Source organism: Artibeus jamaicensis, unplaced genomic scaffold (genome assembly GCF_021234435.1).
Source record: "Artibeus jamaicensis isolate MK-2021 breed Jamaican fruit bat unplaced genomic scaffold, CSHL_Jam_final contig_3174, whole genome shotgun sequence".
Taxonomy (NCBI): Eukaryota; Metazoa; Chordata; class Mammalia; order Chiroptera; family Phyllostomidae; genus Artibeus; species Artibeus jamaicensis.
This window is the reverse complement of record NW_026521738.1, coordinates 809406-822711: the sequence shown is the minus strand read 5'-3', so window position 1 is coordinate 822711 and position 13306 is coordinate 809406. Positions and strand designations below refer to the sequence as shown.

Sequence of the window (13306 nt, the reverse complement as noted above, 5' to 3'; positions counted from 1 at the left end):
CCTTCTGAAGGGTGAGACCCTTCTTTGGAATGTAGTGGTGGTGTTTAGCCAAACTGCACTACTTGTTGTTATCTAGCCTTGTTCCCCTCCTGTATCTTTGTCTCTACCTGAAATTTCCATCAGAAAATTGTACACATCAGGCCTTTCTGGTGGCGGCTCAGTGTATTGAGTGCCAACCTATGTACCAAAGGGTCACCTAGTCAAGGCGATTCCTAGCTAAGGCACATACCTGGATTGCCAGCCAGGTCCCCAGTGGGGGCAAGCAAGAGGCAACTACACATTGATGTTTCTTTCCCTGTCTTTCTCCTTTCCTTCCCCTCTCTATGAAAGTAAATGAATAAATAAGATCTTAACATTTTTTTTCACATATTATTCCATATAGCTTAATGCCACTTTTTTCCAGAAACGTCCTCAGGTTCCTTCCATCATAAATGAACAACCCTTCATCACATGTTCTTCCTTATGTCCTGGCTCTTTATATCCTTGTCTCACCCCCTTTCCTTTTGCATTCTGAGCTCCTTGAGTTTTGGAACCTGTCTTGCTCACCTTTATAGAGAAAAATAGTAGAATGAAGAAGTTAGAGGAAGGCAGGGTTGAGTACCCATTTAGTACCTACTCGCCATGAGACCTTGGGCAAGTAAGTTACTTAACCTTTCTGAGTGGATTTTCTCCTCAAGAAAATGGATGTAACAATTGCACCCACCTCATGAAGCTCTTTGGAAGATTAAATGAGATAACATAGCAAAGTGAACATTGAAATAAATCTTAGCTTTGTTTTCTGTACCCCTTGTAGCACTAGCTCACGTAGTGCCTCATTCACGTAGGCCTTCAGCTAATGGTGACCACTGAGTGCGGATCCAGAGTGCTTTCCGCAGAACTCACCGTCGCGCTGGGTCAGGGGCGCAAAGAGTCCAGGGCTCCGTGTCCCATACATGCTCCCACCCTGTGCTGAGTGAGTGGGTGATCAGATGCCTTTCTTTTTTTTAAATTTTATTTTATTTATCTTTAGAGAAGAAGGGAAGGAGAGAGAGAGAAACATCAATGTGTGGTTGCCTCTCGTGTGGTTGCCTCTCATGAGTCCCCTGCTGGGAACTGGCCTGCAACCCAGGCATGTTCCCTGACTGGGAATTGAACCTCGATCCTGTGGTTCGCAGGCCTGTACTCAATCCACTGAGCTATACCAGCCAGGGCTCCAGATGCCTTTCATAAAGTCTGTAGAATGGAGGAGGGTTTCGTTTGTTAAAAAAGTTGTAGCCCTTCTTTGAGAGAGGATTTTATTTGGTTGGTCAGATTTTCAAATAAACAATTGCTTTCTTGCCTGGGCTAAAGTTTTGTGAAGAAATAGCCACAAATGGAAGCCCAAAAGGGAGACAACATAGTGTTACAATGGAAAACGTTTTTTCCAAGTGGAGTTTTAGGTGGTTGTTGACTGTTAACTCCCCCTCGGACAGTTTCCACAAATCCATTAATAAGTAAGTAATATTCTATGTAGGGCCCTTCCTCTGCTCTTCTGTGGTACGCGACATATCATCTCCCTGTATCAGATTCTTGTCCAGTAAAGTAGGAAAATCTGTTCCCTGATTATGTAGCAGTGACTAAAGAAAATGATTGTGATTGCTTCTCTCCTTGATTCTTAAACCTGCAGGAGGGTGGGGAGAACGTAAACACAATGAAGTAAATATGTCTTCTAGGAAATTCTCTTCTTTTGTCATTTTTCTCTAGGCCTGCACTCCCCCAGATCCGGGGAACTTGCTGGATTTGATGTACCGGCAGCCAGCACGATGGTCCTACACATTCCAGACATTTTCTTTTATGACCCGCCTGAAAGTAGGGCTGGAGCCCTTCCCTGAGAAACTCTTAGAGGCCAAGAAAGCGGTACAGATCTTTGAGAGGTCTGTGTACAGTGACAGGTACGACCTTGAACCCACCACCAGTCAGAAGCCCTGTATTCAAGGCTGTAGGTTTTCTCTTCTTGCTCAGACCCTGCACCACTGTGGTCACTGAACATTGTACTTTTAAAAACTGTTTTCTTTTTTAAGACAACACTATACAGATTTATTCAGACTTACAATTCCACAGGATTATCACGTGTGTCAAGAAAGAAAATTATATTTTTCATAAACTAAATGCACTTAATTTCCCACATTGCCACTGATTATGCTTTCCTGTTCTTTTGTGGCACAGAGGCAAGCTGGTAAATGCCTAATAGAATCATTACATGCTAAAAGGCACAGAATGGACACTTACGAAGCAGTATACATGCTAGGAAACTGAATGAATTGGTGGTTGGTTATCACCTTGAAGAAGGTAGCAGATGGAACTAAAAATTTGTGTTTCTAAAATGATATGAGAGATATAGTCATCTTTATCTTTTATTATTCTTCAAGAAAGGCTTTCTAAGAAGAAATAGCACATCTGTGAAATTGGCTTCTATTTCGGATTTACCCTTCTTAATTTTTTAATCCTCCCCTGAGGACGTGTTCACTGACTTTAGAGAGAGGAAGGGTGCCAGAGAGAAACACTGGGCGGTTGTCTCCCACATGCACCGCAACTGGGGGTTGAACCCGCAAACTTTAAAGTGTGATGGTCTGTCTTAAATCTCCAGATGGAAAATGCTGCATTTCATTGTCCATTCACTTCTGAAGACACTAAGTTGGTTACCCATTGAATTCCAAGTTAGACAACCTAGTTCTGCTTCTTAGTGCTCCATAAAGCCTCCCAAAGGAAAGCCTCCAAAGGGAAAAATAAGAGTACGTTTGTAGATGTCATGTTACTTGTTTTAATGCCACCTAAAATCATGCAAGATACGAAAACAAATCCTGTGGGCTGTGCATCCCTTCTCTGTATTCCAAGAAAGCCTCCTCCTTATAAAAGCTAAATTTGTGAATTACCAATGGGTGGGCTCTAGATTTTGCTTCTTTTTCACTTGTTGGGTGTACTGCTTCCTATTTTCCTCTCCCCTTTCCAAAGCCATGTCCTCTGGACTAGGAAGATGAGTTACATAAAATCACCTAGGTTATTTGGAAATGTACTCACTGTTGGTCTTTTTATTTCCAGCCCACTAGTAGGGTAGGCATGTGAGAGGCCCCTCAGAAATCAAATTACTACTTCATTTAGAAGCTACAACATCTTACCATTTTCGTGGAAGACATAAGAATTGATTGCATTGTAGGCAGCTACAACATCCTAGAGGTTTTCTTCAGAGGGGGCATTTTTAAGACAGAAAGGATAACTAATTACACATTCTAATCCAGATGGTAATTTAGAACCTTTCCACCCTTTAAAGTTTGTTCATGTGTGCATTCGCTCAGCTCAGATACCTGGAGTGGCACCCATGTTCGGGTGGCAGGCAGGGCCCGGGGCTGCGACAGGAAACAAAACAGACCCAGTCTGTGCCTTCACAGTGACTGCAGTCTAACAGTGAACTCTGCGACTGCACATGTGCTCATGTGTTCTGTGTGTTCCAAAGGTGGAACTCGGCGATTTGGTCCAGTGGATGACAGAAACAAACCTGAATCTTCTCTGTCTGAGTTAAAGAAACAATAGCTTGTGGTTTTAGAGAGGGGCCCTGCCGCCTAGGTCCTTGCAGGGACTCCTTGCAGCCCCTGCATTTGATCTGGATCGCAGTGGTACCCTGCCCTCAGCATTCAGTGCCACAGCCTTCTGCTCCCACTCTCCCCGGCAGTCACCGCCAGCTTTGGAGAAATAAAGAAGTGCTCAGGACTGCAAGGGCTTTTTGTAGGGCTTATTAACAGATAATTAAGTTCTCTTTATAAGATGTTAATTTCCATGTTACCTATGACACAGCTGAAAACATTTTTTCAGGAATTGAGTGACAGAAGTCACCTCTTTTCTTTTTACCTTTAGCAGGCTATAGTTATACTATTCCAGCCTTGAAGAGTTGACCTCGGGAGCTCTCAGATTGGTGTCTTCATAGCCTAGCAGAGAAGGAGTTATAATGACTAAGACACCTTGAATACTGTGTGCCACCCACTCCTCTAAGTACTTGTAGTATGTACAATCCTCACATCAACTCTGAGTTAGGTTCTGCTGTTCTCTCTTTACACAGAGGAAGAAATGGGCCGAGTTTACTGACATGCCCATGGTGACACAACTGGTGAATTTTTGGGGCCAGGATCAGGTGCAGGATTGTGATTCTGCAGCCCATTCTCTTACACCACACAACCGCACAGTGTATGCTTCCTGAGCCGTTCGTACACAAGGATTTTGGATTTCATTTTCTCAGAAGTGGCCGGTTGCTGGGCATTGCCTTAGAGACTGGAATTCATTATTTAGGATGTAAATTGTGTTTTGTATCAAGATGTTTGAGGTTTGAAAGAGAATTCACCCTTCTGAAGCCATGGTCTTCTTTCCGATTTACCAGATGTTCCTTTAGTAGTAGAAGTAAGCTAGGGGCAAAGCCAGTTGGTTTTTAGATTTGGCTTATGTCTAGATTAGAGGCTCAGCAGACGAAGCAAGTAAATAAAGAGCTCATGTGCGCCGTGGAGGAAAGCCTGCGCTCTCGGTAATCCTGCAGGCGGGAGGACCGCGCTGCCTGCTCCACAGGCGATGCCGCCGACACGCAGCTCCTCTGTGCTCCTCAGCTAAACAGAGGGTGGCTCAGCAGCCTGGAGACTCAGAAGCCCTGTTTTAAAATAAAATGTGGTGGGTGCTTTATACTAGATTGGTTTTTGTTGAGGGGCTTGCTACAATTATAAAGAAATCTAAAAAGTTTGAGTGTACATGCACCTATGCTGTGTGTCTGAGTGGTTTCCAGCAGGAAAACTTGTTAGCAATCAATGATACAACGTGCTCTTTGGTGCCCCTTTTCTCCCAGCAGGTTAATCCATCTGGAGAGCTGTGTGGTTTTGGCCTCTCAAGTCCAGGTGCTATTTTCCATCTTAGTGTTGAACAAGGAGGGGAATATAGTTTAAAAATTCAGATTTCTTCAAAATTGATAAGGTACTAAAAGGGTTAAGTGATTTGAGTAGCCATGGAACAAGGTGGTTACTGATTTTCTGCTTCTTTGTCTCCTTTGCCCATTTCATTTCCCATTCTTCTTCCCTCCCCCCTCCCCGCACCCCCCTCTCCCCACTTACATTTCCAACCAGGTATATCTTTGCAAAGAGTCTTTTTGAAAATGGTGCCATCAATGACATGGAGTGGCATATCTATCAGGAATGGCATTCTTTTCTCCTTCAGGAGTTTGCCTGCCGGCTCCAGTTACACGGCTTCATCTACCTTCGGGCTACTCCCCAGGTAAAGCAGAACTGGAAGCCTCTGACTTGAGGGCCGGTTGAACCTTAAGAGGAGACGTTTCTCAAGCCCCTGATTTCCTGGTTGGAGAAATTAGACTGTGGGTATTATCTGGACCACAGAGAGCGGTAGTTGACACCCTCCCATTCTAGCATCGAGCACCCCATTTCCCACAGGCCTTCTGCAGCAGAGGGGCAAAAAAATTGTGCACAGAAAGGGTCCCTCTTGATGTACCAAAGCAAATTGGGTGTTCTTTCTATCACCCAGGGTTTACAGATTGGACCCTCTGACCAGGTAACCTATAGCCAATCACCTCAGCTTTTCCCTCCCCCTGTGGTTGTCTTAATAGTTTCCCGAATGGGGTGTGGGGAGCAAGAGGAGGGTTGCTTCATCTCATCCTGGCACTGCCCTGATTTATAGTCCTGTTTCGAACCTTGAGGATGCCACTGGTGAGGCAGCATGGACTACAGACATTGCTTTCCATGACTCTGACTTGGACCACAGAACCAGCCTAGCACAGATTCTGATAGGAGCACCAAAGTCTCTGGAGCCAGCAGTGGTCCTTGGTGTCTGCAGACTGGCAGTGACCCTGGGCAGTCCCTGGAAACCTTTTCCTGGAAGGGTTCTTACCTACTAAATCCAGTGGCTCAGACTAGTGGTGTCTAAGGGCTCTTCTGGAGTGGGATCCTGAGTCAAGGCAGGAGGTGTTTTTTGAGAGATGTGTTGCTCTAAGTCTTGAGATATATAGGTAATGTATAGTCAAATTCCAGATATACCACATGATCTTAGGAGGGAAAGCTCTCTCCAGATCAGAGGTCTTGCTTTTTAGAGAGAGAACTGAGCCTTGTAGACAGGAGGAAGCCTAAGGTCAGACTGAGTGGTGTCCAAAAACAGGTGGGAAAGCCCTGTCACAGAGGCCGGCAGGAGCCAGGGAGGAGAGGACCGGAAGGAAGGGCCTCGCCCTGAGAAGGCGTCAGCCAGGAGTGTGGCTGGGACCAGCTATTGGGGTCTTTGTATCAGGAGTTTCTGGAGGTTGTGAGGCAGAAACTAGATCATAGAAGGAAATAAGAAAAGGGTTCAACAGAAATAAATAGGATCTAAGGTTTAAAGTAAAACAACTAGAGATTCAGTGAGGCCACAGGGCTGAGAACCTTTAGTGAAAAGAAGCAAGCTGAAATGAGATGTATTCATTGCAAGTTGACTAGCTGGGTCACATCTGTATGACCTTTTCCAGTAGTCTTCATTGCCTGGGAGCATTAATAGAAGAGGCATAATAGGAAGGTGACGTACTGGGGTGGGGGGTAGAGATGGGGGTCAGTGATTAGGGGAAAGAAGACCCCTGCCAAAGAGGATGACTTAAAGCAGCTGAGTGTGGGGTTCAGGGTGAGAGGAAAGTCCTGGTCCCAAAAGGGCTCATGGCGTGGGCCATAGAGGAGTGCGAGGCAGTGGAGCTGGGCCTGACCAAAGACTGTAGTTGGAGTTTGAAGAGGTGCCGGGTTTCTGGTAGGAGTCCTGAGATGGCTGGTCGCAAGACGCATTGGATTGGAGGGCTGAGCATTAGAAGAACTGGGAGTGCTGACCTGACCTTTTCCAGAGGAACAACTTCCAGATATACCACATATAAAATCATTATCAACTCAGTGCCATGAAGGCAGTACTGGTGACAAGGAAGTGGGTGGACTGGTTCCTGAGAGCAGAACAGGGTGCATGGCTGGCTGCGGAGGCTTCGTTTCTGGTGACGTTGGAGTGGGACCCAGCAAGGAAAGCAGGAAAGGCTCGCTCACTCCTTTGTGCATTCAGATGGCTTTGCGATGCGGGGGCAACAATGATGACGGTGGTGGTGAATACTGTTACGGTGCTGGTGTGGCTGATGTGTCTTTTTGGAGAGACTAACTGAGGTATTTCAGCTGAGGGAAGTTGAGGGATTATTTCAACCTAATGATAGAAAAAGAAAAATAGTTTAATTTGTTTTGAGATTGGATGGAGATTTTTTAAAATATATTTTCTTTCTTTATTTTTTGAGAGAGGGGAAGGGAAGGAGAAAGAGTGGGAGAGAAACATCAGTGTGTGGTTGCCTCTCATGTGTCCCCTGCTGGGAACTGGCCTGCAACCCAGGCACGTGCCCTGACTGGGAATGGAACCGCGATACTCTGGTTCGCAGGCCCACGCTCAATCCACTGAGCTACACCAGCCAGGGCCTGGATGGAGATTTTGGTGCTGGTTTGATGGCATTAGAGCCTGGGACCCAGGAATCCTGATATCCTTTCCATGAAGGGAGCCTGACCTTCTGTGAGACTGAGAGGTAACTATATCCAAGAGAAGAGCAGAACAGAGGTGAAAACATCTGTGTAAAAAGCTGTGCATGTGACTGGTACTCCAGTGCAGAGCCCTGGTAAATACTGGTTCAGAGCACGTGAGATAGGCCTAAACTAAGTAGGACCCTCTGCTTCTTTCCATCTTTTCTCCCTGAAATTCTAAAAAGCAAGCAAGCCAACAATTACAAACATGAGAAGAGAAGTGACTGGGCCTCAGTCTCCCCACCCAAACCCGTGGACCCAGGAAGAGAGTGCAGCCGGCCAGTGTGCCTCCAAGAGCCAGGCCCTGCCTGGCAGTTTGCAGCATGGAGACAGCCTGCAGAAATGCCTGGGAACAAGCGGCCCCTGGGATTGGGCAGCACAGGGGCCAGGCCCACTAGCAGTCACCATCCAGTGGCTGTGTCATCCAAGCAGTCTGAGCAGCAGCTTTTTCTGAGGGGGGTGTGTGAGGGAAAGGGGGGCAGATGGGCAGAAGGGCCCCTCCCTTGGCATTTGCATATACACTGCCTTTCCTGTTTACATTCAGGTGTGTCCTCCCATTGAGGAAGAGGGACCAGACTAAAGTACTGTGTGCACAGGCTTCTTTTAAAAACAGTTTTGTAACCAGCCCAGTAAAGTGAGAATTATGCCCCATGCTCAAACTTCTGCAGGGAAGAAGTTTGCTCTGTTAAGCAAATTAGTAGTAAAAATGGAAGTATTAGCCTTTTTAATAGGAAAGACCTTAGCATCAATGTTTGCCTGCCAGTAATGAATGAATAAATATAGCTTTTATTAAAAGAATTGCTCTGCCCTTGGCATAATTGAAAACAGGAAGTCACATTTTTAAAAATAGACATTTTTATTAATCCTGGTAATATTTTTCTCTCAGAGAGGAAAATCAGGTAATTTTCTATGTTTAGAAATCCTGAAGCTTACCTTGCTTGCGGGAATGTAAATTGGTTGTCCTCTAAGGAGCAGTTTGGCAATATGTACTAGCAAGTACACAAACCTTTTTACCCATTAATTACGCTCTTTGGAATTTACTCCATAAATATGTTCCTACATGGGCAAAATGTCTCACGTGCAAGGCAGCATTGTTTGTAAGAGCAAATTAATGGAAACAACCCAAGTGGTCATCAGCAGGGACCAGCTGAATACATTGTGTCCCGTCCATGCACTGGAAATTCCAAAGACCTGACAAAGAGTAGGAAAGTACTTTACTGACATGTAACAATCTCCAAGGTGCATTGCTAAGTGAACAAACATTACGAACATAGTATATAGGAGGACACCTTTTATATGTGTGAATATGTTTTTTAAAAAGATGGGTGTGAATGTGTATGTGTAAAATGTTTCTGAAAGTATACAAAAAGTTAGTAATATTGGTTGGTTGTCAGTGGGGTGGAGACCTGGGCAGCTGGAAGTCAGGCGTGGAAAGCTGTGTGATCGCGGAGGGAAGGGCATAAGGGGGACACGTCCTGAGGCCGTCTACAGTAGGATGGGGATGGAGGGGCAGAAAGATAGAAGGAAAGAAGAAGAGACATGTTCACAGTGAAGGAAAGTAGAAATGAAAAAGATTTTTTTAAAGTAGGAGAAAAAGGAAAATGTATAGAGAGAGACTAAATCAGATATTAAAACATTGAATGAATATGTGTAACAAATACTTAATGACCTGCTACTCTGCCAGGCCAGGGCTCAGCCCTGAGCGGGATGGCCTCCTGGGTTCCCCTGTCGCTGTGCTGTTGGAGATGACAGGCCTCCCTCTGTCATCTGATGCAGCTAAAATGCCCCTGGTGGTCTGTGTGTGCGCAGGGCCTTCCCTAGGTCAAGGACTTCATCTGAGTTTGGGACAGTTATTGATAGAGGGGAGAGGGAGAGACCAGAAGAGATAAGTTCTAAAACTGTTAACATCCGTCTCTGTAATCAATGTGAAAAGTTGGACATAAGATCATAAATGAAATCTTTGTAAATGGCTTTATCTCCTTAGAAGAAGATAGAACAAGAGGGAAATAGCAGACTCTGTGCTTTGGGAATTTGGTGCACTATATTTGGGGATAAAGATTATGTTTGGGGATAAAATTTTTTCAGTGTTTGGAAGAGAGAACTCCTAAAATCAGTGGTTTAATCCACCTATTCTTCCAGGATAGATGACGTTGAATAATGAAATGTTTGCCACGCAGAGAGAGAAAGGAAGACAACCGAGACAAAGCAAACATTTGCAGCCAGAGTTTGGAGGTGTGAAAGAGCTTGGTCTGCCCTGAAGGCAGGCCGTCAGATCTGCCTAAAGCAGTGAGTCCAGGAGAGGGGCTAAGGAAATTGAGAGTGGGGACATGGGAGGGGTGGCGGGACTCTGGGAATGGCCTTGTGACAGGTAAAGAAGAAGGTGACATTCTCTGAGCCATCATACTTCAAACTTGTCTACCATGTGAAATCAGAAAGGAATTATGCACCCACAGAAGTAGGGAAGGAAGGAGAGTTAGTCCCAAACCTCACTGTTTTTACTTCTTTATCTTTGACCAAGGCAGATTTTGCATTTTCCTGCAGAGAATGTTTGCTGTGATCTGAAAAAGATGTTTGCAATTACGTACACTGTTGTAAATGTGATGCTACTCGTACTTCCTTGAACCCGGGGCGGTGGCTATGGGCAGTAAGGAGCCTGTGAAGTGTTTTAGGCAAGGAGAGTGAGGCCATTGTATTGGAGTCCTGTGGAAGGGTGGACTGAGCGGACGGACTGGGAGGAAAGAACAGCCTTTGTGGGAACTTGGCGTGCCTTACCTGGTGATCCTCACAGTGACCCGTGGTGAGTAGAGGGTGAGGAAAGGGAATCCCACAGAGATTGCACCACTGGTGTGCGGTGGAGAAAGGAATTGAATCCTGGACTCTCTGACCTTAAAGCCTGGGCCCTTTCCATACCCTTCACCATCTCCAGGAGGCAGAGAGCCAAAATGCTCTTGCTGTAGTTCAGGTGAGAATTGATAAGGACCTGACCAGGCCAGAGGTAAGAGAGAAGTAAGGAGAGATATGAAGGAGCATTCAGTGACATCCTGAAGAAAAAGGGAAAGGAGTAATTCCAGATTCCTGGGTAGATGATGTTTGCCCTTAACCTGTGATCGAATAAGAAAACAAGACCACAGAGGGGAAGTCAGGGCATACCGCAGCATCCAGGATAGACATTATGCGTGGGTCCCAGAGCCCCCCAAAACTGCATTGTAACAGGCAAGAATGAGCTCAGCAAGGCCTGGGGATTGTCTTTCAGGTTTGTCTGAAGAGACTACACCAGAGGGACAGGAAAGAAGAGGTAGGAATTGAGCTGGCGTATCTGGAGCAGCTTCATCATCAACACGAAGCCTGGCTTGTTCACAAGACCACCAAGTAAGCAGCGGAGAGAACAGCGGGCTGCTGTCCGCAGCCTGCCGCCGAAACCCAGGGAGTTCGACGTGCAGCCCCATGGGAAGGTTCAGAGTGTACGGGAAATGGTTGGAAATGTCAGGCACTTTCCACCTCAGAAGTTTAACACTGGGTATAATCTGTTTATGCCAAGAGACTTTGTTAGATTATATTTCCCCAGATTTCTGTTTTATAACATTCCACTGAGTTGAACATGGTGTTTGATGATGATTATACAATTGGCTCAGGTGAAAGGCTGAAAAATTTTAGAGAAATGAGGTCGACCCTGCTAGTTTTGGCCTTTCCTCCCTAGGCATGGCGTGCTCTCTGTTTAAATGTCCGGGGCTCTCGCCTTCGGGGTTAGTCTTAAGACTAAAGAGAAATTTTAGCCTTAGTCTTTCCAGCTAACTTTATTGAATTCTTATCTTCTGGTGATAGAATTTTGTTGCATCCTGGTCACAATTTAAAGCATGTGAACTTATTTTTTTATTGAGTTCATTGGGATGACATTAGTTAACAAAATTATACAGGCTTCAGGTGTACAGTTCTACAGGACACACCTGTAATTGTGTTGCGTCCCCACCACCCAAGTCAGATCTTCCACCACCATTCATGTTCCACTTTCCCTGCAGTGATCACCACACGATTGTCTGTGTCCGTGAGGTTTTTTCCTTTTTTTACTTAATCCCCTCAACCTTTTCGCCCAGCCTGGCATGAATTACTTTTTAATTGCTGTTTGCACACCATTTCATTGGGAAGCCGTGTGACTGTAGATCTGTGCTCTGAATCGCGAAGACGTGGTGAGCAGCATGTGGAGGGTGGCTCAGCTTCCTCTTTCTGTTCCCTAAATGGTCGGTCGTGCTCCTTGCAGGCTCCACTCCGAGGCTCTGCTGAACATTCCAGTGCTGGTGTTGGACGTCAACGATGATTTTTCTAAAGAAGTAACCAAACAAGAAGAACTCATGAGAAAGGTGGGGAGGACCTGAACTGCTTTCTAACAGTGTTCCTCTACTGCACTTTGATCGTTGCTTCGAACTAAACATAATGCCTCAGACTACATTTCACATTCCAAAGCCTTGGAACCTTGTAAAAGTTACAAATATAATCCCAATTTTTAAAGTATTTGGGGCCAATAATTGTTAAATAATTAACTTACAATATGTGCTTCCCAACTGACTTCCTCTTCTAAGGCCATCTAGAACTAGGAAATGGAGACTTCCAGGTTCTGGTCCCAGCTCTGCCCCTTGATACCACCTGACCCTGGGCAGGTCACGTTTCCTCTCCATGCCTGTTTTCCCTTCTCAAAAAACTCATGGGCTGCTTATGCATTGTGGATGGACTATTGTTTAGTCTGCAGACAATGTTATATTTAACTGTCGGGTTTTCTCTTTCCCACAGGTAAACGCCTTTGTAAATGGTTTGTAACCAACACCAGCGTGTTCTGGCTGTGCTGTGGGCTCGCTGACTCTCCAAAGGTAGAAAAGCACTGAGTGAACCACCTTCCCATCCTCACCCCCACCTCCTTGGACCCTCAGTGCTGACACCTCAGGACGTGGTTTCTGTTACTCTTAGACTTTGCCGTGGTCTTCTTTTGAATCTCAAAGTTTTCTACAATAAAGCTTATTATATAAGTTTTGCTCTTTTTGCTAATCTGGTTGTTCATTTATTTCAGCATGTATCTATCGGTGCCTGCTCTGAACTCCCCTCTAAACTAGCCAGGTGTGAAGAAGGGAAAGGAAGTAAGCGGTTCAGGGGTGGGTGGGTGCTCAAGTATGAGCCCCGGAGTTCGGAAGCTCCTGTATCTCTTCTCATCCATCACTCTTGGTACAGAGAATAGGTGGAGATTGAGACCTTGTCCTAGAGCTAAAGAACCCAGATAAAGGAAAGAAACAGAGAGGTGGGAGGGAACACATCGGGAGTGTAGACCTCTGCACCTGGCACTGTGGCCTGCTCCAAATACCTTCCCCAGTGAGTTCAGATGCCTTAATGGCATGAATCTGTTTATGCTGGACAGAAAGAAAAAGATTTTGTGCTGCACTTCAAGCTTCAAAAACAAGTTACTGTTAAGAGAGAAAAATGCCTGTCTTGATAAAATCAAATTGCTCCGTTGTAAGAAGCTTGCAGGCCCGTGAGTCGCTGGGAGCAGAACTCCGCCCGGAGCCCTTGACAGCTGCGCAGGCTCACAGGAGAAGGACCGAGCCTGGGACCCAGCCGGCCCCGGGACAAACCTGTGTCCTTCTGCTTGGGACTGTGGCTGTGACATTGGTTTCTTACAAATGGGATGTTTTGAAATAGCAGCACATCATTTCTTTTTCTACTTAAAAATTTTTAACGGCTTTTTTGAGAGATAATTTACATACCACATATGT

At 45.5% G+C, this 13306-nt stretch overlaps 1 protein-coding gene across 5 annotated transcripts in view; it reads left to right on the top strand.

Annotated features, from left to right (window-relative positions):
• Nucleotides 1–12573, top strand: part of DGUOK (deoxyguanosine kinase) — a 39783-nt gene extending 27210 nt beyond the window's left edge. For 3 of the 5 annotated variants that reach the window (XM_037130883.2, XM_053663389.1, XM_053663390.1), the window contains 5 exons: nucleotides 1723–1910; nucleotides 5112–5259; nucleotides 10807–10922; nucleotides 11809–11908; nucleotides 12336–12573. In XM_037130883.2, coding sequence (XP_036986778.2) covers nucleotides 1723–1910; nucleotides 5112–5259; nucleotides 10807–10922; nucleotides 11809–11908; nucleotides 12336–12362 — 579 coding nt within the window. In that variant the 3' untranslated portion in view covers nucleotides 12363–12573. Of the gene's footprint in view, nucleotides 1–1722; nucleotides 1911–5111; nucleotides 5260–9697; nucleotides 9840–10806; nucleotides 10923–11808; nucleotides 11909–12335 lie in introns of those variants that run through there. The other 2 variants (XM_053663388.1, XM_053663387.1) reach the window with 2 other exon arrangements.
• Nucleotides 12574–13306: the final 733 nt, after the last annotated feature.